The sequence below is a fragment of the Saimiri boliviensis genome, chromosome 15, assembly GCF_048565385.1.
Source record: "Saimiri boliviensis isolate mSaiBol1 chromosome 15, mSaiBol1.pri, whole genome shotgun sequence".
Taxonomy (NCBI): domain Eukaryota; kingdom Metazoa; phylum Chordata; class Mammalia; order Primates; family Cebidae; genus Saimiri; species Saimiri boliviensis.
In genome coordinates, this window is record NC_133463.1 from 45,336,803 (window position 1) to 45,364,296 (window position 27,494).

Sequence of the window (27,494 nt, forward strand, 5' to 3'; positions counted from 1 at the left end):
CCATGCCCAGCTATTTTTTTGTATTTTTAGTAGAGACGGGGTTTCACCATGTTGACCAGGATGGTCTGGATCTCTTGACCTCGTGATCCACCCGCCTCGGCCTCCCAAAGTGCTGGAATTACAGGCTTGAGCCACCGCGCCCGGCAAAACAGGTTTTTATCATATGAAAATCTTCCTAGGTTGTCACCTAAAAAAATCCCCATTCTATGGAAAGACACGGCTATATAATTTTTCAAGAGACTCTTTGCAATTTTGACCTATGCTGGTTTGTGACCTAGTTAGAGAAGACATCATAGGGCATTATTTATCTGTAATAGAAGAATACAGAGAAAAAAGAGCCACTGGCATTTCTAAATAACGTTTCTGTGTTTTCTGCTCTTAAGTATAGGAGAGTAGGTGTTCGCAGATGCAGAGAAACGGCATCTCCAAGGCCTCGGAGGAAACTTTTGATTTTATAAATAACTTGATGGTGGAAGGCAAACGCCATCCCGGTTCCCAAGCAGGCTCCACGCAGCCTCCATGGCCGAGTCCATTTCCTCGCCGTCCTGTTCTCTTCTCCCGGCAGACTTCCAGCCGGTGCGGGAGCCTGGGCGCGCCAGGCCCTCCTCGCGCTGCGCCGCCCGCGCCGACGTGGCGGAGCGCACAGGTCGGCCGGGTCAGGTGGTCGGGTGACGCCCCGGGAAAGCGCTCCCGGCCGAGGGCGGGCGGCGCCGCCGCGCCCGACGCCTCTGGGGGTGGGGACTTCGCGGGAGTCGCCGGCGGAGGCGAGGAGGAGCTGAGCGCGGCGCTGCGGGCGATCCGAGCCGGGACAGGCTGCAGGCGGCGGGGGCGCAGAGGACGCGAGGCGGCGGGCGGGAGACATGGACCGCGGCGAGCAAGGTGAGGGCGCGGACCCCGGAGGCGCCGGGGCTCCCGGCGGGGCGCGGGCGCGGGCGCGGGCTGGGGTCGGCGCGGGGCTGCGCGCGGCCCGGCGCCCGAGCAGGTGTCGAGCCTCCTGGGCCGGCGCCGCAAGTTGCATCTCCCGGATCCGGAATCCTGGGGCCCTGGAAGGAGCGGCTCTGGGCAGAGGGGGCCGCGTGTGTGAGCGAGTGTGAGTGTGCGTGTGTGGGGGAGAGGGAGAGAAGGTTCTGGGAGGAGGCGAGGGAGCGATTGCCAGGCTTGCCGAGCCGGGGCTGGCGGCCGTGATGCGCCCTGGGTGGAAAGCCGCGTGAAGGGAGCACGACGCCGCCAGCTCCTGCAAGTGACTGGAACCAGGAACCGAGGACTGTGGGACGTTCTCGTCCCTCCAGGTGGGAAACCCCCTCTCCCTCGTAAATTAAGACTTTCTATCCTCTTCTGCGTTCAGGTGGTTAGGATTTTTGGTGGCGTTTGATCCCATGGAGGGTTTGGGAGGCAGATTATACTAGGAACCCTCAAATTGTGGAGTGGTGTCTGTGAATTTATTTGAGGGAAGAGAGTTTTTCGTAGGAAGGGTGAAATCCCACAACACAAAACCTTCAGTCTGATTTACCATAGCGTTGGGTGCACTCGTTTCTGAAAATAACTCAAGTGAGATTGACTCCGAATAGAGCAATAGTGGGACATGGTTTTCAGATTTAAATATTGTTTCATCCTAGAGATCTCTGCTAGTCATAAGCCAGTGACTGTACGCAGATGTGCATGGCACACTTTTAAAAAGATACGTAAATGCTGAAAAAATAACAAGGTAGGTAACCTTAAGTGAGGATAGGAATCACTCCGGTTTTGAGCCCTGGCACAAGTTCTCAGGTATTGCTTATTTCCCTCCACTGTGTGCTGTGTCATGTGTGCATTTTTATGTAAATCAAACCATATTCGACATATACTATCCTGTACTTTACTTTTTTTTTTTTTTAAATGAGACTCGCTCTGTTTTTTTTTAAGTCTCGCTCTGTCGCCCAGGCTGGAGTGCAAGGGCGTGATCTCAACTCACTGCAATCTCTGCCTCCCGGGTTCAAGCAATTCTTCTGCCTCAGCCTCCCGAGTAGCCTGGGATTACAGGCGCGTGCCACCACTCTTCAATTTTTATATTTTTAATAGAGACGGGGTTTCACTCTTAAGTCCTGACCTCAGAGGATCTACCCGCCTCGGCTTCCCAAAGTGCTAGAATTACAGGCGTGAGCCACTGCACCTGGCCTGTACTTTACTTTCGATTACTTGTAAGATACAATCTTTGGAGTCTTTCAACTTTTCCCTCCTTCCCCTCAAATTAATTTCACATTTAACACGAGTGCTTATAAACATTACATACAATATGCTTTAATACGTATATATTACCTATGTAATGTATGTATACACATACATGTTATTATCTGAATTTTAAGCTTCTTGAGGTTAGAAACATATTTCATCTTTGATTGTCCTCAGTTGGGTAACACGATGACTTGCACATAGTAGACATGCAAATGTTTGAGTCAGAAAGCTTGTCACGTCTTGTGTGTATTGTTAGATGGCTTAAGGGCCACCATGTAAGTCAGCATTATGTCTGTCTGGTTTTCAATGGGAGCGACACAGGATGAGGGAGATATGATGACAGACATGTGTCCATGCATATTTGTATACTAATCTGTTTTACATTGTTGTTTAACATGATGATGTTTTTACAATAACTATGTTTGGTACTTGTCAAAGTAGATTAAATGGCTGTGTTTTACTTATGTGAATGGAGTAGCTAGTGTTAGTAAAAGAGTTTGTGTTCTACCTTGGGTGGTAAGAGTCACAGTCATTAGTAGCACTGCAGCATTCCAACTTGCTAATACATTTTGTGTAGTTTTTAATAGGACTAGTTTAAGTGTCTAATTCTAAGACGTATTTTTTCAAATCTTTAGCTTGTAAGATGAGTCTTTTCTTGTCTACAATTTTCCCATATGTTCTTTGGTTGAGGTGGAGGACTCTGCTCAGAATGAAAGAGGAGGCCCCTGCCTTAGGAGGGTCAGTTCATTTACTCCGAAGCTTTGCAGTGGTAGAACCATGTGGCCAAGGCTGGGTACGGTGGCTCAGGCCTGTAATCCTAGCACATTGGGAGGCTGAGGCAGGCAGATCACTTGAGGCCAGGAGTTTGACACCAGCCTGACCAACAAGATGCAACCCTGTCTCTACTAAAAATGCAAAAATCAGCTGGGTATGGTGGCACTGGCTTGTAGTCCCAGCTGTTCGGGAGGCTGAGGCAAGAGAATCCCTTGAAACTGGGAGGTAGAGGTTGCAGTAAGCGGAGATCGAACCACTGCACTCCAGCCTGGGTGACAGAGTGAGACTGTCTCAAAATAAAATAAAAAACAAATCCACCTGGCCATTCCTTACTCTTGCTTCCATCTGCCTACCTGCCTTTTCATCTTTATGTTACCAGTGCATACAGTAAGTGCTCAGAAATGTGTTGACTGCCTAAGATGAGTGAGGAAAGTGTCCAAGAGCAGGCCCCAGCCATGGTAACCTCTGTGTTCCTCCAAATCCATCTCTTGTTTCCCACTTTCTCCTGTTCTTTTTTCCCTCTCTATTCTCAAGAAGCAGAACTCTGTAGTTAGCCAGACAGCTGCTGATAAGGCTGTGCTGGGCTTGGAGAATAAGTTACAAGGAAGATCTTTGAACTACTAGAGTGGATGACTCAGTCTTAAATGAATCTGGAGCAAGACTCCTGCCTTAAGCTGAAAAAGGCAGAACCTGGGATTTTAAACCTCATGTTCGCTAGCAGACTCTGTTGGCTGAAATAAGGTTTATCAAACTCTGTGATTGCCTCCTGAATTGTGATTTTGGCAACATATTTAAAACCAAATCAGAAACATTTAGGATTTGTTGAACTTTTAATAGTTATTAATGCACATGGAGTTTTCTTACATTTGTCCTTAAAAAAATAGTAATAATTCCAATGGAACTCCAGATGCAAAATTAAATGCCCTACCTCTTATTTTAAATGCGTTTATCTATTGAAAATGCCTTTTTAAACCTTCTTATGTGAAGTTATCAAAAAATCTGTTCCTGCTGCTGATTGTAGTTAACAGAGCTGGAAGGTTTTAAAATAAACACTGAGTTTTCCTTATGTTTTCAACCATGAGTATTCTAATACTCTCTAGTATCAGGCCCAGATTCTGCTGTTTTTCTGCTTTCTCTCATACCTAAGACTTGAATACAATACTTGGCATATAGTGAGAGTTCAGTGAACATCAAATGATTTAAAATACCTTAAATTGCATAATGCATTTCAGGAGTTTCCCCACATTAAGCTCAGTGCAGCACATTTACTGTGTGTGGTATTTCCTACTTTGAGAGAGAGAAGTGCTAACGAGAGCATACATTGTGTAGAAAACCCTCCTGACTGTCTTTTCTGGAGCTGAATAAATATTTATACTTGAGTACTCTCATGCTAGTCATAACCTTTAGTTTAGCACTATTATATAGAAGTGACAATCACCTAGCTCACGACACATACTAGTTTGAATTAAAAAAAAAAAACTCTTTATTGTTTTAAGGGGAAAAGGAATGGTTGGTTACTGGGGCCAAAAATCTATGAAGAGAGGAAAGGCTTCAAAAAAAAGAATAACACAATAATATGTCACTATCATTTTAACATTGTAATTGTGCCTTAGAAATAAATAACGGAAATGTGGGGTGTCATTGATTTAAAAGTAAAGCAAATGTAGAGAATATTGGATAACAGTTTTGAGGGTCTGCTTACAAGTCCCTGGGTGTGACCCACCCAGGCTGTTAATTTATTTGGTCTGCAGTTTCTCGATGTCCATATGGTGCTGATGTCTTTGTTAGCTCTTCTTTACTTCCTGCATTTGTTTTTATGTGGCAGCCTGCCTAGTCCCTAGGGGAAAAGCTGAGTGGTAGGACAGGTTGGGATCTTTTAGCAAGATTTCAAAAGAATAATGTATGAATGTAATAAAAACAAATATACTCACGGTGCAAAACAGAAAAAGAATACCCAAATCCCTGGAACTTTTGTGCTACTGAGCGTTTTGTTGTAGGCTAAGGTTATTTTCCTTTTGGGGTTAATTATTTCTGCTTTAATTATTGAGTGTTGTAAAATCTCTCTTCTGAGACATTCCCAAATTTTATTTAAACTAGTGGGTACCAGCTGTACTGAAACCATAATTTTAGCCATGTATTTTTATTAGCACAATGTTTCCAAGGGATTAAGGAATTTTAATATCTAGTGGAAGTTTAAAAAAAGTTAGAATGTAAAAATACCTTTTGGAACCTAAGAATAGTTGTCCATTTTAGAAAAATCAGAAATATTGATGGAGAAAAAAGAAAATAACCCATAGTCCTACTCTGAGAATGAGAAATCATAGTTAGCATATTGATTTATGCCTGTTCATGTATCTGTGCTTTAAACAAATCACAATTTGTTGTTGTTGTTGTTGGAGTGTCGCTCTGTTGCCCAGGCTGGAGTGCAGTGGCATGATCTCAGCTCATTGCAACCTCCACCTCCTGGGTTCAAGCAATACTCCTGTCTCAGGCTTCCAAATAGCTGGGACTACCGGTGCATGTCACGATGCCAGGATAATATTTTTGTATGTTTAGTGCAGACGGGGTTTCACCATATTGATCAGGCTGGTCTCGAACTCCTGACCTCAGGTTATCTGCCCACCTCGGCCTCCCATAGTGCTGGGATTACAGGCATTAGCCACTGTGCCTGGGCAACAAATTACAAAATTTCTGACTGAATGTTGCATTTTATAACTTGCCCTTAAAAGAAAACCTGAGTGTATTTTAAAAATACACTTCAACATTATTTTGTTTAGTGTAATCAGGTAATTAATGTGCATGATACAAAATTCAAAATGACTAAAAGGTTATAAATTATAAATAAATCTCCCTTCCGTTTCTGTCTCCTAGGCCATTTCTCTTGGGTAACAACCAGTTTCTTCTCTATCCATGCAGAGATTCTATGTACATATGTATACATACACAGGTATAAAGCATGGATAGGTATGTGAGTGTGTGATAGAAACTATAACACATAAATTGTTTAGCACCTTTCTTCACTTAAATATGGTGTAGGTTTTAGAAATCATTCAGCATAAGGTTTTATAGAGCAGCTCCATTTTTTTTTTTTTTTTTTTTTTTTTGGAGACATGGTTGCGCTCTGTTGCCCAGGCTGGAGTGCAGTGGTATGATCTTGGCTCCCTGCAACCTCTGCCTCCTGGCTTTAAGTGATTTTCCTGCCTCAGCCTCCTGAGTAGCTGTGACTGCAGACATACGCCTCCACACCCTAGTTTTTCTGTTTTTGTAGAGACAGGGTTTTATCATGTTGGCCAGGCTGGTCTCGAACACCTGGCCTCAAGTGATCCGCCCACCTCAGCCTCCCAGAGTTCTGAGATTACAGGTGTGAGCCACTGCACCTGGTCTAGAGTAGCTCCATTTTTAATGACCATTTATATGTATTTATAGATGTAACATTTTATTTACTGTGACAGACAATATTTAACTTGTTCCCTATTGATGGATATTTACATTTTTCCTTGTAGGGGAGGAGAAATTCCTCCCTACCCTTTTAGGGTTTCTAGTGAGACCTAGGACTTAAACCAACAGGAGATAGATTAATAGGACAAAAGCATGCAGATTTTATGTAGTGCTGTTTACATAATACATACTTTTTATCCTCACAAGAGGAATGAAAACTCAAAGAAGTGGCTTGACCTGATTGATTTTATACTAGGTCAGAAAAAGAGTGGCAATTGTGGAAAAGTAGGAAGGTAAGATTTAGTTTAGCGAGGTCTGTTTATGCAGATTTATCTGGGCTTGGACTTCCTGTGATAAGAATGTTTCTTTCCTCCTGGGAGAGGGAGGACATCTTTCATACGGGAGCTTCGTCTTCTGCTTTGAGGAAAAAGAGAGGAGGTTTGGGTGCCCTTATTACACCTGCTTATACCTTCTTACAAGTGCCTTTAGCCCAAAAGAATCAGCATGCTAAAATGGAACGTTTTGAGATATTGTGTCCTGAACTCCTTCACCCTGATATTTTGCTGTTAAAACAAAGCAGCAGCAAATGTGTGTGTATGCAAGTCATTCCATAAAAATGCCAGTGTGTCTGTAGGAAGAATTCTTAGAAGAATGTGGCTGTTCAATTTGATAATGCCAAATTCCGCTCCATAGAAGTGGTGCCAGTTATACTTCTACCAGCATGTGTGAGCATCTGCTTCCCCATGCCATGTGGCCAGGATATTGCCACACTTTTCCATCGTTGCTTATCTTATAGGGGAAAAATGGTTTCTCAGTATACGTCTTACTATATGTATGTAATATAAAGGTGGTTTACTTCTTTTGATATGTTTACAATCTACATTACATTTTCTGTGAAATGTCTGGCTATATCTTTTGCCAATTTTTCTATTGTATTTTTTTCTTGTTTTATTGAATGCAGCCCCTGTTCATGAGATGAGTTCTTAGTATTTTTTTTCTAGTTTGTCATTCCTTTTTTCACTTTGTAGTGATTTTTTTTTTTTTTTTTTTTGGTTAACCAAAAAAAAGTGCTAATCGCTCTCTCTCTTTTTTGAGACAGCATCTCCCTCTGCCACCCAGGCTGGAGTGCTGGAGTGCAGTTGTGTAATCTCTGCTCACTGCAACCATTGCCTCCCAGGTTGAAGCAATTCTCCTGGTTCAGCTTCCCAAGTAGTTGGGATTACAGGTGTGTGCCACCTTGCTTGGCTGTTTTTTGTATTTTTTTAGTAGAGATGGGGTTTCGCCATGTTGGCTAGGATGGTTCCCAAACTCCTGGTCTCAAGTGATCTGCCCGCCTTGGCCTCCCAAATTGCTGGGATTACAGGAGTGGGACACCACACCCAGCCTAACTAATGGCTCTTTTCATTTATGGATTCTAGCTTTTGAATAATTCTAGAAATGCCTTCCTCACTTTAAGTTTATGTTTTTCTGGTTTTGTTTTTTACATTTAAATCTTTCCTCCATTTAGAGTTTGTTTTGAAAATAATGTGTGAGGTATAAATCTTAACACCTCCACATCCAATTGGCCACCCAACCACCTAACACCATTCATTGACTAATGTCGCTTTCCTCTATTGATATGAAATACCACTGTTGTCATGTACTAAATTCCCACATTCTTTTCTTTTCTCTTTATCTGTATGTTCATTGTCAGCAGCTAAACCTAGTTTAAATTACTATAGCTTCATAAAATATAAAAATTTCTGGAAGGGCTAGTTTTCCTCTGATTACTCTATTTTTTTTTTTCCTGTCAGTTTTTTTCTAGCTATTCTTGCCAAACTTTATTTCCAAATGAACATTACAGTCAACCTATCTAGGTGAGAATTCAAGAAGAATCATGCTGGCAGATCTTTTTCTTTTTCTCTTTCCTCCCCCCTTTCCCCTTTCTGTCTGTCTGTCTGTCTCTCTCTTAGTTAGAATTTGGTCTGTTTCTTTATTCAGTGCCCCAATATATGTTCATTAGGGTCATAATATATTTATTACTTGTATAGTTTTGTATTTTGTTTTGGATATTATTTGATAATATAAATTTTACCACATCATTTAAAAAAAAGTTTCCCCAAACTATAATTTTTGATGATTGTACTCTTCCACTATTCAAATATTTATTTAACTCTTTCTCTCCTATAGTAGGATTATATTCCATTTTAGCTATGATATTGCTTTAAGAGAATTGTTTTAAGATATATTTCCGTAGACAGGTCAAAGGATGTGAATATATAAGTCTTTTGATGCCTGTTAGTGAATCTCATTCTGGAGAACATAACTGTCATTGCCTTTTTTTTTCTTGTAAAAAAATGCATAACACAAAATTTATCATCTTCATCATTTTTAAATGTATAGTACAGTAGTGTTAACTGTATGTACCTTGTTGTGCAGCAGATCTCTTGGAACTTTTTCATTTTCCAAAATGGATAACTCTGTACTCCGTGAACAACAGCTTCCCAACTTCCCCATTCCTCCATCCACCACCCCTGGCGACAATCATAGAAACTATGGTTTTATGAGTTTGACATTTTAGATACCTCAGAGAAGTGGAATCATGTAGGATTTGTCTTCTAGTGATGCTTATTTTACTTGGCATGTTATCGGGGCTCATGCATATTGTAGTATGTGACCCAATTTCCTTCTTAAGGCTGAATACTATTCATTGTATGTGTGTACTACATTTTCTTTATTATCTATCCGTGTACATTAAAGTTGCTTCCACATCTTAGCTGCTGTGAATAATGCTGTAATGAACATAAGTGTGCAAATGCTTCTTTGAGAGCCTGTGTTCACTTCTTTTAGCTATATACCCAGAGGTGGGGTTGCTGGATCATATAGTAATTCTGTTTTAGTTTTTTGCGGAGCTTCCATACTGTTTTCCATAATGGCTTTACCAATTTACATTTACACCAGCAGTGCACAAGGATTCCAGTTTCTCTCCATCTTTATCGACACTTTTTATTTCCTGTTTTTTGTTTTGTTGTGTTGTGTTTTGAGATACAGTCTCACTCTGTCACCCAGGCTGGAGTGCAGTGGCTCAATCGTTAGCTTACTGTAACCTTGGCCTCCTAGGCTCAAGTGATCCTCCTGCCTCAGACTTCCAAAGTGCTGGAATTACAGGTGTTGAGCCACTGTGCCAGACTGTTTTGCCTGTTTTTGATCAGAATCGTTGTTGAGTTGTAGGACTTTTATATATATATGTTCTGGATATTAACCCCTTATTGGGTGTTTGGTTTGCAAATATTTTCTCTTATTACATAAATTGCCTTTTTGTTATCTTTTTTTCCCCTCTCTTTTTAAGAGACAGAGTCTTTTTCTGTTGTCCAGGTTGGAGTGCAATGACGCAGTTCTAACTTACTGTGACCTTGAACTCCTGGGCTTGAGCAGTCCTGCCTCAGTCTCTCTAGTCATTTCCTTAAAAAAAAATATTACAAAGCTTATAGGCTTCAATTTGTCTGTTTGCTAGAGAGGTTATAGAATGTTATTAGCCATTTATATTTCCCTCTTGAGATTGTTACTTGTCTACTTTTTACAGTTGGAATCTTAGTGTGTCTTGCCTTCTCATTGTTCTCCGACACCTTCCTTTTCCATGGCAAATATTTACTTTTTCTATTTTGCTTATTTTGGTTATATTGAATCTTTTAATGTTATTTTTATTAACAAAATACAGTATTAGGAGCAGATATTTTCTAGGTGATATTTCGGGGGTAATTTGCATGGCTTCGTGTGGCTTTCAGTACTTCCTTCTTTGTGTCATCTCTTTTTAGACACATAATTGGTACTAAAAATAGTGATTTCAGACAGCCTATTAATTTACATGCCTTGGCTTATAGGCATGGTGAGTGTGTTTATGTTACAGCTATACAAATAGAAATGCCAGTTTAAAAAATTATGTAAGGCTGGGTGCAGTGGCTCATGCCTATAATCCCAGCACTCTGGGAGGCTGAGGTGGGCAGATCACTTGAGATCAGGAGTTGGAGACCAGCCTGACCAACATAGCAAAACCCCATCTCTACTAAAAATACAAAATTAACTGGGCATGGTGGTGCATATCTGTAGTCCCAGCTACTCAGGAGGCTGAGGCAGGAGAACTGCTTGAACCCAAGAGGCGGAGGTTGCAGTGAGTCAAGATCATGGCACTGCACTTCAGCCTGGGCAACAGAGAGATTCTGTCTCAAAAAAGAATAAATTATATAAAATGTGTTCTTGATAAGGTTTTGGATTATGAACTTATTAACAGGATAAAATTTCACTCGTTGTATACTTAGTTTATTTGGAGGCATTGTGGTGTGGAAAAGGAGCTTATGGTCCAATCAGGAGTGTTTAAGAAATACAGATCATAGTTTATCCAACCCACTAGAATCTGTACTTGGCTAGAAATAGCATCACTAGAATAGGAGACTGCCTTACATTGCATTCCCAGCATGCAGTTCAAGTATGTATGTAGTAGGTACTTCATAAATATTTCTCGTACTGCACATGTATCAATCAAAAAGACTTATAGCATTAATAGAGTCAGATGGGTTTGGATAGAAAAGATGAAGAATTAGAGAAGGAACATGGTTTGGCAGGGAGATAGGAATATATGTTCTAAATATGCTTATGTCTTACATATAATTACTGAAAACCTGAGCTGTGAATAGAAGCCACATTGGTACTTTGGTTCTGAGGTGTGTATGTAAGAATGTGTGTGTTTACGTAGGTGGAAGACACAGTATTGGTTAAATTTTTATTCTTGAAAGGTTATTGGACATAGTGCTCAATAAATACTTCATAAACACATTTTAGATGCTGTTCTATTGAAGTTAGTTATTTACTTTTTTTTTTTTTTTTTTGAGACAGAGTCTTGCTCTGTTGCCCAGGCTGGAGTGCAGTGGTGTGATTTAGGCTCACTGCAACCTCCAACCCAAGTGATTCTTGTGCCTTAGCCTCCCAAGTAGCTGGGACTACAGGCATGCGCTAGCATGCCTGGCTAATTTTTTTTGTTAGTAGAGATGGTTAGTTTTGCCATGTTGCCCAGGCTGGTCTCAAACTCCTGAGCTCAGGCAGTCCACCTTCTTTGGCCTCTCAAAGTGCTAGAATAACAGGCGTGAGCACCTGGCCGGTTATTTACTTCTAATGTATTCTGAGCCTAGGAGACATGGATGGTCTTAGCACATTTTAGTAGTAGTTTTTTAAAAATGCATTTGAGAAGGGCAAATAGTATGTTCACAGTAGTGGAAAGTGCTTGCTACTAGTAAACCAGAATAAAAATTCTGTAAAGAGGGAAAAATGCGGGGCTGGGCACAGTGGCTCATGCCTGTAATCCCAGCACTTTGGGAGGCCGAGGCGGATAGATCACAAGGTCAGGAGTTTGAGATCAGCCTGACCAACGTGGTGAAACCTTGTCTCTACTAAAAATCCAAAAATTAGCTGGGCATGGTGGCACACACCTGTAATTGCAGCTACTCAGGAGGCTGAAGCAGGAGAATTGCCTGAACCTGGGAGTCGGAGGTTGCAGTGAGCCAAGATCCTGCCACTGCACTCCAGTCTGGGTGACAGAGTGAGACTTTGTCTCCAAAAAAAAAAAGGTAGGGGGAATGCAAACATTTTGCCTGTCTGAGCCAATTAACAAAGGGATGATCAGCCTTACATTTCAGTATGGAAGTTGGAATATTCGGTGTGGAATATGATTTTATTAGAACCCAAAATGATGATGATGATGATACCACATGACCTTTCAGAGCTCTTAATAACTTTTCTACATATTATCTTGTTTCAGTCTTTCATTGCTGCAGGGAAGTAGGACCAGTACATTTTCATTTTATATATGAGGAAACATAATCTGAATGGTCAGACGTACTCTGCTGGATGCGGAGAGTTCTACAAAAACTTTGTCCCAAATCTGTTGCCTCTAAGACAATCATCTGGAGTCCAAGAAAAATTTAAACAACTTTTTTTTTTTTTTTTTTTTTTTTTTTTTTTTTTTTTTTATATGGCGTCTCGCTCTGTCACCCAGGCTGGAGTGCAGCGGTGTGATCACAACTCACTGCAGCCCTGACCTCATGGGCACAAGCAGTCTTCTGACGTAAGCCTCCTGAGTACCTGGGACCACAGGCACACACCACCACGCCTAATTTTTTTTTATTATTTGTAAAGGCAAGGTCTTACTCTGTTGTCCAGGCTGGTTCCGAACTCCTGGGCTCAAGTGATCCTCCTGCCTCAGCCTCTCAGAGTGCTGGGATTACAGGTATGAGCCACTCCCTGATCTAAACTACATTTTCTAATCAGTTTATAGGGCTAGGAACATGTCATACTTTTTAAAGAAATATTTTCCTTCCAAATAATTGAAACAAAATTGGAACCTGAAGTGACAGAGTTTCAGCATTGCATTACAATTACTTAAGTTTTCCAGCTGGGGTTTTACTGGGTTGGTTTTAGTAATACAACTACTGTGGTTACCAGCAACAACGTTTATTGTTTTCTGTATGCCAGGTTCTGTCTAAACGCTTTTCATGTTTCATTTTTGAGAAATTTCACAACATACCCTATGAGCAGGTGCTAATAGTATCCTTGCATTACAAATGAAATAAGGCATGAAGGGACAGAGTAATAACTTTTTCAGGGGCACAGAGCTTGGTACAAACAGATCTGGGATTTTGATCTGTAATGTTTGGCTAGAGGGTATATGTCCTTACTCATCCTGTTACACCATGTAAAAGTTGCATACGATCTTCCTTTTCCTTGCAAAGGTGTTGTTCAAAAGCATAGTAGAGCTGTGGTAGAAACCCTGGAAAGGAATACCAAGCAGTGTATCTATACCAGAATCTGGCCTGCATGTCTGATCTTGTGTATCAGAACTAATTGTAAATGTTTAGGGCAGAGAATGCTGAACCTGAAGTCACATCGAGGTTCAAAATTTGGCTTCATCATTTTCTGGTTGTGAGACATTGGATAAGTCACAAAACTTCTCTGAGGCTGATAGCTCATATATGTGTGAAAGGTACAAATCTGCTGCTACTATTGGTGCTCAACAGATACTGATTTTTGAAACTGAATGTTAGATATTTCTGTAAAAGGCTAACTCATTGGGTCCCCGTTCAAACGAAACTTTTTATTTCTTTAGAGACAAGAGTGATAGGATGCCTGCTCTCAGGCTCATAGGCCAGTCTGGAGAAAAAAACATACAGCTAGGCTACCATAGCAGAATGGATGTTGTGAGGAGTTGATAACCGTGACTGAGGAGGAGGTGAGAACCCTGGCAAGGGTCTTCAGAAAAGAGTTCCCAAAGTAGGTGACCTTTGAACTTGGAAAGCGCTATAGACTGAACGTTTACATCCCCCCACCCCCTATTATCCAACACTCCAGCCGTGGTAGATAATGCTGAAAGATTTGGGTTCCGTGGATGGCGAGGGGTGGAGTTGCGGAGAATTGGGGTGGGGTTGAAGAGGGGTAGGGTGGGGCAGAGCAGATTGGGAGGGCTGGTGCAATGGATGTCAGGCCTGTGGGAATAGGGGAATGGTAAAAGAAGGCAACCGGAAAGGGAGACTCTTCAGAGAAGTCATGGGTGTTTTAAAGGGGACTTTGGATTAAGTGATGGATTAATTTGGATTAATTAGTTTAATGAAATTTGGATTAATATGCTTGGCTATGTGGAATGTGTTTAGTTCCTTAGCAGAGAGGAACTTGTTTGGTATTTGCGTGTGTTTGTAAAATGAGAGCAGAAGCCAGAGGCAAGGGAGAATAACTGGATTTGCTATGCCTGTGGATGCCACTGGTTTTAGTTAAGATGCTTTTAATGCAAAATTTATTTTAATAGTGATATCATAGAGTTTGGCCTTCAAGAAACTCAAGTCTGTAAGCAATAATTCGCTTTAATGTGTAAGAGCCTTACAGAGAATAAGAGCGTATTAAGTATTTGCAGAATGAAAGTATTATGCTTTCCCTGGGTGGTATGATAGCCAGAGAAGCAGTGTAGTCTAGAGGTGACATTTGAGTGAAATTGTGGTAACGTTGTGATTTTAGAATTTTAACCAGTGATTTCTAAGGGCCAACCTGAAGTTGTGACTGCTTGCTTTCATCTTGCAGTGTCTTGGCTATGGGACTCATTTGTGCAGCTTCTGGATTTGTTAACTATTCTCACTCAGGTTCTCTTGAGCAGTGATTTTCATTCCAGAACTGCAGTTCCCCAACCTTTTACTTCAGGTCATTGTTGAAGGGGAAACCTGTCTGCCAAGCCTGCCTCTCATGGTGACTTTATAATGGATTGACACTGCTGATTGTGTCAGAGATTCATTGAAAATTCTGACTGATAGTAAAGAGAACTTGGCAGATTTTTCTTGGTTTAAGAGTTTTATTTTTCCCAGGATTACCATCCTTTCCCGAACTTACTTCCTTTTTTTTTTTTTTTTTTTTTGTAGCATGCAAGAGGGGCCTCTGGTTCCAAGAGCCCTGTCTTCCCCTGGGTTGGGCTCTTGCTAGGGCTGTGGTCACTGGTCACTGCAGATGACATGCTTTTGACTGGATTATTAATTTCATCATGATGGCTATAGATATTAAATTTGAAAAGTAGTGATGAAGCAGCCAGCTTTTCAAAGTGTACTTTATGAATTCCTTCCAACCCAAAGTAGAGCAGGACCCTCAAGTCACTGGTTAGACTTGTTATTATTAAATAATCAGTTCAATTTTGGCAAAGAGCAGTCTCCCTTTCTGGTTGCCTTCCTTTACCATTCCCCTATTCCCGCCAGCCTGGAATCCGTTGTACGGGCCCTCCCATTCTCTTCCACCCCACCCTACTATTCTTCAACCCTACCCCAGTTCTCCTCCACTCCCCCCCAATCCGTGGAGCCCAAATCTCTCAGCATTACCCACCACTGCTCCTTATCACCAAATCTAGTGTCTACTCTTCTCTCTCAGTCTACCCCACAGCCTTTGAAAGTCCAACACTCTATTTCTTAATTTGTGTCTTCCTTTCCCCACTGAGATGTTCATATTTCATGTTCTTTTCTCCTTGTGCTCTATTCTTTTCCTGGGCCATCTAAACAGCTTAATAGCTTCAGATCTCACACATCCTCAGGTGTCCCAAACCTTGATCTCCTGCTCAGCTCTTTCTCTTAGGAATCCATGTCACTCCTGAATCTACCCACATCGACATCCCACAAGGACTTGGTAATGGTTTTACAGTGTGTGTTCACACATTCACTGATATTCCTTCCTCCAAAAGGTGTTATTTTCTTTTTGAGATGAAGTTTCACTCTTGTTGCCCAGGCTGAAGTATGTGATCTTGGATCACTGTAACCTCCACATCTCAGGTTCAAGCGATTTTCCTGCCTTAGCCTCCCAAGTAGCTGGGATTACAGGCGCCCGCCATCATGCCTGGCTAATTTTTTTTTTCTTTGTAGTAGAGTCAGGGTTTCACCATGTTGGCCAGGCTGGCTAAGAACTCCTGACCTCAGATTATCTGCCTGTCTCAGCTTCCCAAGGTGTTGGGATTACAGGTGTGAGCCACCGTGCCTGACCCAAAAGGTGTTCTAATTCCCCTCTCCTTGAATATGGGCTGGCCTTTGTGACACACTTCTAACTAATAGAATGATACAGAAGTGACACCCTGTGACTTCCAAAGCTAGGCCATAAAAAGCCACACGAGGGCTTGTGCTGCCTCTCTTGGAACTCCTGCCTTGAGAGCCCTGGGCTAACATGTAAGAAGCCTGGAAACCCCGAAGCTGCACGCCGGAGACCAGACAGACAGAGGCAGGTGCCAGGAAACCTCAGTTCCTGGGTCTTCTTAGTGTCAGTAGCTCCTCATATGAGTGGGTGCACCTTCAGATACCCTTAGCCTTAATCTTCAAGCCCCCGCAGTGGAGGGGGAGTGGAGCAGAGAGTAGCTATTCCCACCAAGCCATGCCCAAACTGCAGTACTGTGACCATAATAAATGCTGTTGTTTTAAACCATTAAGTTCTGGGGGTAGCTTGTTATACAGCATTGAAAAACTGGAACAGACCTTAAATACGATGTACCCCCCCAAACAGATGCCTCATCTCCATCTCTTCATTCGCTCCTCTTTCCATTTTTTCTCTCAGTAACTTCTCCATTCAATCCGAAAGCTTTTCTCTAGTCTTCTTTTTCCTCAGATGACTCGAGTTCCCCTTCACTGCTCAACATCTGACTATTCCAACCCAAGGGTCTTGGAGAAATCTAGTACCCACACCCTGTGACACCCCCTGCCTGGTTTCAGGATTCATAAATGCCTTTTTGCCCTCTTATACCTCTGCATTCTTGCACATCCTGAATCTTCTTTGTAAATTTCCTTCCTTATCATTCTCTATTCGCTCACCACCTCAAATCACTGGAATAGGGAGGCCCAAGAAGAGGGAGAGAGATGGAGAAACGGCCTGTCAGTAGAGCAGTCAGAACACACACAACATTTATTGATTAAATTTGCTGTTTTATGTGAGCATGGTTCATGGTGCATCAAAACAATTACAGTAGTAACATCAGGCCGGGAACAGTTGTTTACGCCTATAATCCTAGCTACTTGGGAGGCTGAGGCAGGAGGATTGCTTGAGCCTGGGAAGTGGAGGTTGTAGTGAGCCGAGACTGTGCCACTGCACTCCAACCTGGGTGACAGAGAGACCCTGTCTAAAAAAAAAACAAAAACAAAAACAAAAAAAACCCCAAAAAACCAATTACAATAGTAGCATCAAAGGTATTTCATCATAGATCATTGTATACATAATTTATTTATGATTAATATCTTTTATTATATTTTGTTATGCAGGAATAATAGGAAAAAAACCCTGAAATGGATTTTGTTTATTAGTTAATTTCATTGCTACTTGAAAGCTAATTTAGAGTTTTTTTTTTATGGCATGTATGTCATAATGCAAAGCATAGAAGAAACATTGTGAATTATTAATTGAGAATTTAACAAATTATGCTTTATTAGTTTAGCAATGCGAGTTTCTCTGTGTGAATTTTGGGCCAAGGAGAAACATACAGAAGCCATAGCAGCTTTCCCTTTTCTTGGTTCAAAGGTGTTATAATTTAAAAACTTATTAGAAGATGAAGAGGACATTTTATTTTCTTTCTCAAAGGGAGAGGGAAGCACACGGTGAGTCAATTGCAATTCAAATCCGGTGCCATTCCAGGATGTAGACCTCTGTCGTATTGTCATGTCCACCTTGGACGTTGCTCACATTGGCCACCAGCAAAGGTTCGACTACTGAGAGCCTCACATCCGTGCAGAGCTCAGGGTGGCTGCGGGCTGGACCTGCTTCTTCTACAGGAGTCCTGGGAGCCCTCCTGATACTCCCCACGGGGGACAATAGGGCCCCTGGCTTCTCTGTCTCTCTTGCTTCTCCTGACCAAGTTGCCTACCCATGCAGTCACCCTTTAGCTTTTGACAATAATATGTACTTTTTTAGAATGCTTAAGGTGTGTTCATTTTCCTACCAGCATTCCTACCTCGTAGCCTTATTTTGTGTGCTGAACAAAAGGAAGATGTGAGTGTGCCCTTCACAGTGGGGCAGGTTCTGCTCATCCTTTTTGTAGAGGTTGGAAAAGGTGAGTAAAAGGACGCAGAGGAAGAGATGGGTATGGTTTGGGCCTTTCTGGTATTGGAAGAGTTTGAGATTCTTAGTTGTTTTCAATCATAGTTGATACTGTGTGGAAAGGAAGATATTTTATTTGGCAATGATACTAACATTGAAAGAGTGTTTCCTAGGGCCTGGCTCCTGCCAAGCACCTGTGGGCAGCAAATGCCCTATTTGTCCCTCACATGAGCCCTGGGCAGATGTATTTTCCTTTTCCTGTTTTACTGATGAGGGAGTTTAAACTTTAGGGAGATTAAGGAACTCCCTAACATCATAGAGTTTATTGCCAATATTTTGCTGCTTCTCTACAATATAGAGAGATCTTATCTTAAATAAGTTTGTCACAGATGTAAATTTGCCAAAATGGAGGTGATTTATGTAATAATACCAAGTCTCAAATGTTGGGGTTTTAGCTTTGAATCATTAACCTCTAGTAGAATGTTATGACGCCAGTGTAGCCAAAAAAGAAAAATAAAAGAGAAGAAGTCTTGCTTTTGCTGATTTTTAAAAGTGCCTGAACCTAGGAGGAGAGAAGGCAATAGCAAGATGTGGAAAGTGCTGTAAAGGAAGCATTCTGCTCACCCCTGTCCAGCCTTCTTGAGGGATCATTGCTCCCTTTGAGGAAATCGTTTTTCCTACCAAGGCAGTACGCTCCGCTTCTTCCGAGGGAAGCCAACGGGCAGCCCACTGTGCAGAACCGATGTCTTGGAAACAACTGTGGCACCATTAACTTCCTTCGGTTCCTGGAGCATTGCAGTCAAAAGCAGCTGTACTTAATGTAGTTCGTGTTTTCCTGTGCTTGAATAATGCTTTATCGTTTTCTGTGTAAGTTATGCATAACCTTAGTGGAGAAACGTGTGAAAGCATAGAAGTAAGATATTTCTTTGTAATTTAAAAAAACCCCTAGTAACCTGAGTACTCTCCTCCCACATTCGTTAGGGTAAGAGTCTTCTTTTATGTAGTATACATATAAATTCAGGTTCAAATATGCTGTTGGAAACATAAAAACATTCTAATGAAGGTAAAAACTAATTTTATTCACGAATGTTTTTGTGTACCCTCCGTTCCTCCCTCCCCGCCTCATGTTTCTCCCTCCCGGCCTCACGTTCCTCCTCAAGTTGATACTCAGGTTCTTAATCTGTCACAAGCATTTACTTGCCATATAGGTTGTCTTTGGCAGGCTTGTCAGTTTCGTTAGTTTGAGTGAAACCTGAGACATGCTTGTGCCTGACACCTCTTTTTAAAATTTTTTTTTGAGGCAAGTCTCATGCTTTCTCCCAGGCTGTAGTGAAGTGGCGCAATCTCAGCTACTGCCAACTCTGCCCCCGGAATCAAGCGTTTCTCTTGCCTTAGCCTCCCCAGTAGCTGGGCTTATAGGTGCCCACCACCATGCCCCGCTAATTTTTGTGTTTTTAGTAGAGACAGGGTTTTGCTCTGTTGGCCAGGCTGGTCTCAGACTCCTGACTTCAGGTGATCCACCCGCGTCTCAGCCTTCCAATCCTAGGATTACAGGCGTGAACCACCACGCCTGGCTGCCTGACATCTTTCCTGCGATAAATCTTTTGTAGAGCTGGACTCACCAGTTATAGTTTTGGATATTAAATGTAGTGGGTATTTGTTGTTGTTGTTGTTAGAAATGAGTGTTGAGGAGGAAGGGTGTTTTCACCACAGTATTTCACACCTCCTTTGGTGCTGCAGGTGGAGTTTGCTTCTGCCCATGTGATTCTGTCAGTTACTATAGAGGGCTGGCCTTGCTTCTCCATCCTCCTGCTGAGGATATGGCTGGCCTCTCTCTCAGGTCAGCGCCCTACCTCTGGGTAGGAAAAGGTATTCAAGATTCATCTCCTGCTCCTGGGGTGGGGGGCATGAAAAGCAGGTCTGATCTTCTTCCTTTCTCGAGCTGTTACTGGCTATTCAGAGAAGTCTGTTCTCGAAGGTGCATCTAAATCCTGGGTGTTGCCTTTCTAAGGCCTTGCAGTATTCTATTTTTGAAGTGATAGGGAGGTGTAGGGCTCTTGTTTATGTTGAAAGCTGCTTACCAGGAAGTACTTAGGTCACTTCTGACAGAAATCAACGTAAGTGCAATTAACATCCACTGACTTGCTTTTAACTTAGTTTGCTTCCTAATTCATTTAGCAATGGATATACTGTACTACAAAGTGACCTTGTAATATATCTTACACCTGTCAAAGGACAAAATCACAACAAATTTAGTTATAGATCTAATTGGTATTTATTCATAATTTGGGAAGCAGGCAGCCTCCATTCTGTAAAAGAGACTGAGAGCTCCCACTGGACAATGTCAGAACAGTTCCTTTTATAAAGGAACAAGGAAACAAGGAAACAGAACAACAGAAAAACAAGCGGATTGATTAACAAGAAGTTACTTCAGGTTACTTTTATGTAAGGCTTAAAGCAGAAGAGACTTTCTTGTTATGCTGATTCTGGTAGACTGGAATCTCCTGTTTCCAGAAAAAAAAAAACTTGTCTTTTTTGAGGATCTGCTGCTGCTTTAAAGTTTCAGAGTTTTAATATGATTATGTGGCGGTTAGCATGAGTGACTCTGGCTTGGTCTGGCTGTTGGAGCCTAGTGCAGAAGCTTAGTCCAAAAACAGTGGCCTCCCATAATTTTTGTTTAATATACTTTAAAAATCACTTTGGCTGTTCAAGTTTTAAGCCTATTCTTTTTAGAGGTAAAGTATACTTTTGTTATTTCTCTATCTCATTGTTATAGTCTATTCTCACACTGATAATAAAGACCTATCAGAGACTGGGTAATATATAAACACAAGATGTTTAGTTGACTTACACATCCACATGGCTGGGGAAGCCTCACAATCACGGCAGAAGGTAAATGAGAAGCTAAGTCATGTCTTACATGGTGACAGGCAGGAGAGAGCGTGTGCAGGGGAACTCCCCTTTATAAAACCGTCAGATCTCGTGAGACTTATTCACTGTCACGAGAACAGCACAAGAAAGACCTGCCCTCATGACTCAATTACCTCCCACCAGATCCCTCCCATGACATGTGGGAATTATGGGAGCTATAATTCAAGATGATATTTGGGGGGGGACACAGCCAAACCATACCATTCTTTTCCTGCCCCCCCCAAATCTCATGTCCTCACACTGTGAAGCCAAATGTGCCTTCCAACAGAAACCCAAAGTCTTATTTCAGCATTAACTCAAAAGTCCGCAGTCTGAAGTCTCATCTGAGACAAGGCAAGTCCCTTACACCTATAAGCCTGTAAAATCGAAAGCAAGTTAGTTACTTCCTAGTTACAATGGGGATACAGGCATTGGGTAAATACTGCCATTCCAAATGGGAGAAATTGACCAAAACAAAGCGACTACAGGCCCCATGCAAGTCCAAAATCCAGCAGGGCAGTCAGATCTTAAAGCTTCGAAGTGATCTCCTTTGACTCCATGTCTCACATCCAGGTCACGCTGATGCAAGAGGTGGGTTCCCATGGTCTTGGGCAGCTCCACCCTTGTGGCTTTGCAGGTACAGCCTCCCTCCCAGCTGCTTTCACAGGCTGGTGTTGATTGTCTGTGGCTTTTCCAGGTGCACAGTGCAAGCTGTTGGTGGATCTACCATTTTGGGGTCTGGAGGATGATGGCTGTCTTCTCACAGCTCCACTAGTCAGTGTCCCAGTGGGGGCTCTGATGGGGGTTCCAACCCCACATTTCCCTTCTGCCCTGCCCTAGCAGAGGTTCTCCATGAGGGTCCTGCCCCTGCAGCTAACATCTGCCTGGACATCCAGGCATTTCCATACATCCTCTGAAATCTAGGTGCAGGTTCCCAAACTGCAGTACTTGACTTCTGTGCACCCATAGGCTCAATACCACGTGGAAGCTGTCAAGGCTTGAGGCTTGCATCCTCTGAAGCCATGACCTGAGCTGTGCCTTGGCCCTTTTTAGCCATGACTGGAACAGCTGGGACACACGGCACGAGGTCCCCAGGTTGCACATAGCAGGGGCTGGACCTGGCCCAGGAAACCATTTTTCCCTTCTAGGCCTCGAGGCCTGTGATGAGAGAGGCTGCTGTGAGGGTTTCTGACATTCCCAGGAGACATTTTCCTCATTGTCTTTACATTTGTCTCCTCTTTATTTATACAAATTTCTGCAGCCAGCTTGACTTTCTGCCCAGAAAATGGATTTTTCTTTTCTACTGCAAGTTTTCCAAACTTTTATGCTTTACTTCCTCTTGAATGCTTTGCCACTTAGAAATTTCTTCTGTGAGATACCCCAAATCATCTCTCTCAAGTTCAAAGTTCTACCATTATCTCTAGCACAGGGGCAAAAAGCCACCAGTCTCTTTGCTAAAGCACAACAAGAGTCATCTTTGCTCCAGTTCCCAACAAGTTCCTCACCTCCATCTGAAACCGTGTCAGCCTGGACTTTATTGTCCATATCACTATCAGCATTTTTATTAAAGGCATTCAACAAACTTTCCCACATTTTCCTATCTTCTTCTGAGCCCTCCAAACTGTTCTGGCCTCTTTTACCCAGTTCCAAAGTTGCTTCCACATTTTTGGGTATCTTTACAGCAGTGCCAATTTACTCTATTAGTCTGTTCTCACACTTCTAATAAAGACATAACTGAGACTGAGTAATTTTTAAAGGAAAGAGGCTTAACTAACTCATAGTTCCACGTGGCTGGGGAGTCCTCACAATTATGGTGGAAGGCAAATGAGGAGCAAAGTCATGTCTTTCATGGTGACAGGCAAGGATAGCATGTGCAGGGGAACTGCCCTTATAAAACCTTTATAAAACCATCAGATCTCATGACACTTACTGCCACAAGAACAGCATTGGAAAGACCCACCCACATGATTTAATTACCTCCCACTGGGTCCCTTCCACAACATATGGGAATTATGGGAGCTACAGTTCAATATGAGATTTGGGTGGGGACACAGCCAAACTGTATCACCCATGTAGTGGCAAATTTTTCTTTGTTTAATAATTGGATATTTCTTTTATATGAGGTTATGGCAACACTTTTTGCTTCCTCTTCTCTGGGTAAAGAACTTAAGCTTCTTAATGGATATAGCTACAATTTGACCTTTTTAAAGGAGGAAAAAAAATAGGCTGAATAGTGGGTGGTGAGCAGAACTGTGTTTGCTTTCAGGTTAAAAAAAGAAACTATTTTTCTCTATACAATGGAGAAACATGGCCTAGAAAGTTGAATGGCATACAGCTGTTTCTTTGTAGTTTTTCAGTAACTTGGTGGGCTTTTGCTTGTATCAAAATGTAAGTGGGTTATGATGACCTCCCAGAATCCAAGAGAATAAAGCTTGAAATTGGAGTAACTGATGTTTTCTAAACCCCACAGTGAAAATGTGCTTTTATTTAGCATTTTCTTGTCAGTGAAATCTGAAGAGGGGTTGTTACAGAGAGCAAAACTTTTACTTGATCTTTTATCAGAAAGTTAAAGAATATCTAGGCTGTTTTAGATACTGGCTTTTAAAACTGTTGTACGATATATGTCAAGGGTGATGCCACACATTGTTGACAAAATCGACTAAAATCTCACTTAAAAACAATTGAGGGCCGGGTGCAGTGGCTCTTGCATGTAATCCCAGCACTTTGGGGGGCCAAGGCAGGAGGATTGCTTGATCCTAAGAGTTTAAGACCAGCCTGGGCCACATAGGGGGAGATTCTATGTGTACATACACACACACAAAATTAACCAGGCATGGTGGTGCACGTGTAATCTCAGCTATTTAGGAGGCTGAGGTGGAGGCGTCGGTGAGCTGTGATGGTGCCACTGTATTCCAGCCTGGGTGAGAGAATGAGACCCTGTCTCAAAAAAAAAAAAAAAAAAAAAAAAAAGAAGTGGAAAATTTGTAAGTTTTAATAAAATACTACCTACTTTTTAGCTCTGGTTTGGGACATGACATAACAATAGTAGGGAGATTAATAAGGTTACCTCTTATGGCAATCTCTCAACTGAAAATTGGGCATAGTTATCTTATTTTTAGATTTATAGATTTCTATAAACCTTATTTTAAAGTGAGTTCCTGACTACTCTTGCAGTGTTTATTATCTTCACAAGCATTGTCAGTAATTGTTGATTTCACTTCTGATTATGAAGTTAATGGAAAATAAAAAGTAAAGGAGTGTGTGTGTGTGTGTGTGTGTGTGCATGTGCGTGCACGCACATTTTCCAGGCCCCACTGTCTTGAAGAGGCTTAATTAGGGTTAGATTATAGTGGCTAGAGGGCCTCAGTAAGGTTTGTTCCATTGGTCTCAGAGCTCCCTTTCTGGTCGCCTTTGCCTACTGCCCTGCTCAACAACTCCTGCAAATGTAAGGATGATTGGGGGCTGGGAGCTGGGGTGGCCACTGCTGCCACATGTAGTGCTAAAGAATCAGGCCGGGCGCAGTGGCTCATACCTGTAATCCCAGCACTTTGAGAGGCCGAGGCAGGTGGATCACAAGGTCAAGAGATCGAGACCATCCTGGTCAACATGGTGAAACCCCGTCTCTACTAAAAATACAAACAATTACTTGGGCATGGTGGCGCGTGCCTGTAATCCCAGCTACTCAGGAGGCTGAGGCAGGAGAATTGCCTGAACCCAGGAGGCGGAGGGTGCGGTGAGCCGAGACCATGCCGTTGCACTCCAGCCTGAGTAGTAACAAGAGCAAAACTCCGTCTCAAAAAAAAAAAAAAAAAAAAAAAAAAAAAAAAAAAAAAAAAGAATCGACAAATGAGGACAACAAAAGACTACGTAGAAAGTCTGGCTTTCCCAAACAAGGCCCTCATTGTTCTTTTTCATCCTTTGGTAGCTAGCTGTCCTTCCTACTAGTGCTGACTGTCATGTACTCTCTTTCCGCAGGAGTCACCAGTAAGACCAGCCAAACTCTGTTGAGAGCTTTGGAGTACAATTCTGACTGGATGTGTTTTTTTGTGCTTTTTGTGACCCACAGTGTTTCAGCAGCTCTTAAGGATCCTGATTCTCGCATTCCATCAGTGAGGTCCCCATTTCCTTTGCTGAGATGCATGGTTAACCATTTCCGCAGGCTCTTCCCTAGCACCTGCAGTGTCGTAAAAAAGGTACTTTTAACTTCCAGGAGCAACGCATGAACACAAGAGTATAGATAAAGATAGATGAGAGTATAGGCAGAGAGTTGTGCAGGGACCTCATTTGATGCAAGTTTGGCCAACCTTTTCTTAGAGATTTTTATGCCTGCTCATGTAGGCTAGTGGTTCTCAGCCTTGTTAAAACAAGACCTCACACCCTCAGAGGGCTTGTTAAAACACACTGCTGACCCCACCCGCAGAGTTCTGGTTCAGTAGGTCTGCGGTGAGGCCTGAGAATTTGCATTTTTAGCAGGTTCATAGGTGATGCTGATGCTGCTGGTTCACGGACGACATTTGGGAATGCTATATAGAATGGGATTTTTGTGGGTGCCTTTTAAAAACTCAAATGCTGTCATACTGTGTTTCTGTGTTCTTCATCAGCTCCATGTCATGGAGCTCTTTCTGTAGTAGTACACATTGATCACTTCTTTAATTTTAACTGCTGCATAGCATACCATGGTTTAAATCCGCCTTAATTCTATTAATAGATATTTGGTTATTTCCAGTATTTTTTGTTAACTATTATAAATAAATCCTGCATTGAACATCTTTGTTTATTCCTGCGTTATGCAGGCCATGTTTGTCTAGGGTAATACGGAGGAATGAAATTGCTGAACATGTGCATTTGTTGTTATAGTTCTGTTTTAGTAGATAATGGCATCATCACTCAATGATGCTCACCACATTAATGCCCAGCCTTGGGTAGTTTGTCTTATTCTCTGGCTAAGTTGAGGCTAACCCAGAGTTGCTAGGAAAATCGTAAATGTGCTTACTAGACTTTTTATAAATTGAACCTGAAATGGGCTTTGGGCTGCTAGCCAATTTTTCTTTTTAGTTATTTTTTTTTTAAATTGAAAAGCATTTATTCAAGAAAAACTACTGAATCTCAGTAAAAACAGTGGGATCTTTTTCTAAGTCTTTTGTAGGCTACCTAAAAGCAATGATAGTCATGTGTTTCTTTTCCCCCACCAGCACACCTGATGAATAAGAATTGCCCTTGGCAACAGTGACTCACTTAGGTGACCATCCAGGGGCTATACGTCCAAGTATATTTTTTAACATGACTTTGGTGCTAGACTCTTCCAATCTGGATGCTCTTACCTCGTGTTAGTTTCCATGTATGGATAGCCAAATACAGCATTCTTTGTTCACTCTACCTTCTAAACCAGTTTGTCCTGTTTCGGTTCTGGGCAGTGGTGTGTTAGGCGAGTTGGGCTGCAGGCAGGGGAAATGGGTGTTACGTCCTAGCATTACCCTTTTTAATTTTTTGGAATTCATGGAATGGTAAAATTAAAATTGGGTGGGGGAGAACTCACACTGAGTTGTCCACTCCTTGTTGGGCTAAGTCATTAAAATTAACTAACAAAAAAACCACCATGTTTTTTTTAACACTCTTCTTGCCATCCAAAAAATCAGGAAAAACATTTTAAAATAAAGGGTGTTACTTTTTAGTTTCAGGAACATTGTGGGTTTTTTTCCCTCCTTTTGTCTCAGGCAAGTGAAAATGCTCCTATGTCTAGAGTTGCCCTAGGTTGTAGAGAAACTGAGTCATTTCTTGAATAAAAGATTTGATGTCTGTATTACATTTTCCTAATTAGTTTCCTATTAGCTTGCCCTACTCCTGATGATGTTCCTCTCTAATAGTAACTTCTGGGGCACGAGATGGGCCTGGAATGTGCAGCACTCCTGAAAGAAGAAAAATTCGTATGATTCTTACAGTCACCAATTCCCATTCCCTGAACACCTGCTGTGTGCCCAGCACTGAGCTGAGTCCTGAGTACAGAGAAGTAGGGGAAGGTGTTTTTGCATTTCAGCTGCTTCTTCATAGTTCAGCTTCTTCAGTGGCACGTAGGCAACTTTCCCATGAAAATGTGTTCAACCTTTTGTGTTGCAGCTGCTGTGCCAGCTCAAAGATCACTTGCCATCCAAATCTTCACATAGATTCATCATTTCTGGCCACATGCTGGGCTTAAACAAGATTACTGTTATATCCTTGAGCCTCCTGGGAGAATCTGCTTTTCACTTAGCTGTTCATGCAGGGCAGAGTAAAGCAAAGAAATTCTTTCTCTTGTAAGGAAACTTTGATATTTGTACCTACTTCTGTGCTTCTGCTTTGGGATGTGAAAATACTCTACTAAATGGCAACAACATTTGCACCAATTTTTAACACCAGTGCTTCCCAGATAAAGAGTGACTCTCCAGGAGTTCTTCAGCTGAGCCTGAGTTAGTTGTTCATTTTGAACCTCATGTGGTGTGTATAAATGAATTAAAAAATAACCCACAGAGTAACTCATTATAATTTTAATTCTTTCCACACACCAAGATACAAGGGCATATTAGGCTTTAAATAGATACTGTGCTTATTAGATTTTTTTTTTTCTGGCT

The 27,494-nt window shown here is 42.0% G+C and overlaps 1 protein-coding gene across 2 annotated transcripts in view; it reads left to right on the plus strand.

The window, feature by feature from the left end:
- The first annotated feature begins 282 nt into the window (after positions 1-282).
- Positions 283-27,494, plus strand: part of TPD52 (tumor protein D52) — a 154,506-nt gene continuing 127,294 nt past the window's right edge. Inside the window, exon 1 of one of the 2 annotated variants that reach the window (XR_012514107.1) lies at positions 283-879. Coding sequence is in view for 1 of the 2 variants with exons in the window: in XM_039464416.2 (XP_039320350.1) it covers positions 861-879 (19 nt within the window). In the remaining variant the exon portion in view is untranslated. The remainder of the gene's footprint in view (positions 880-27,494) is intronic. The other variant, XM_039464416.2, reaches the window with a different exon arrangement.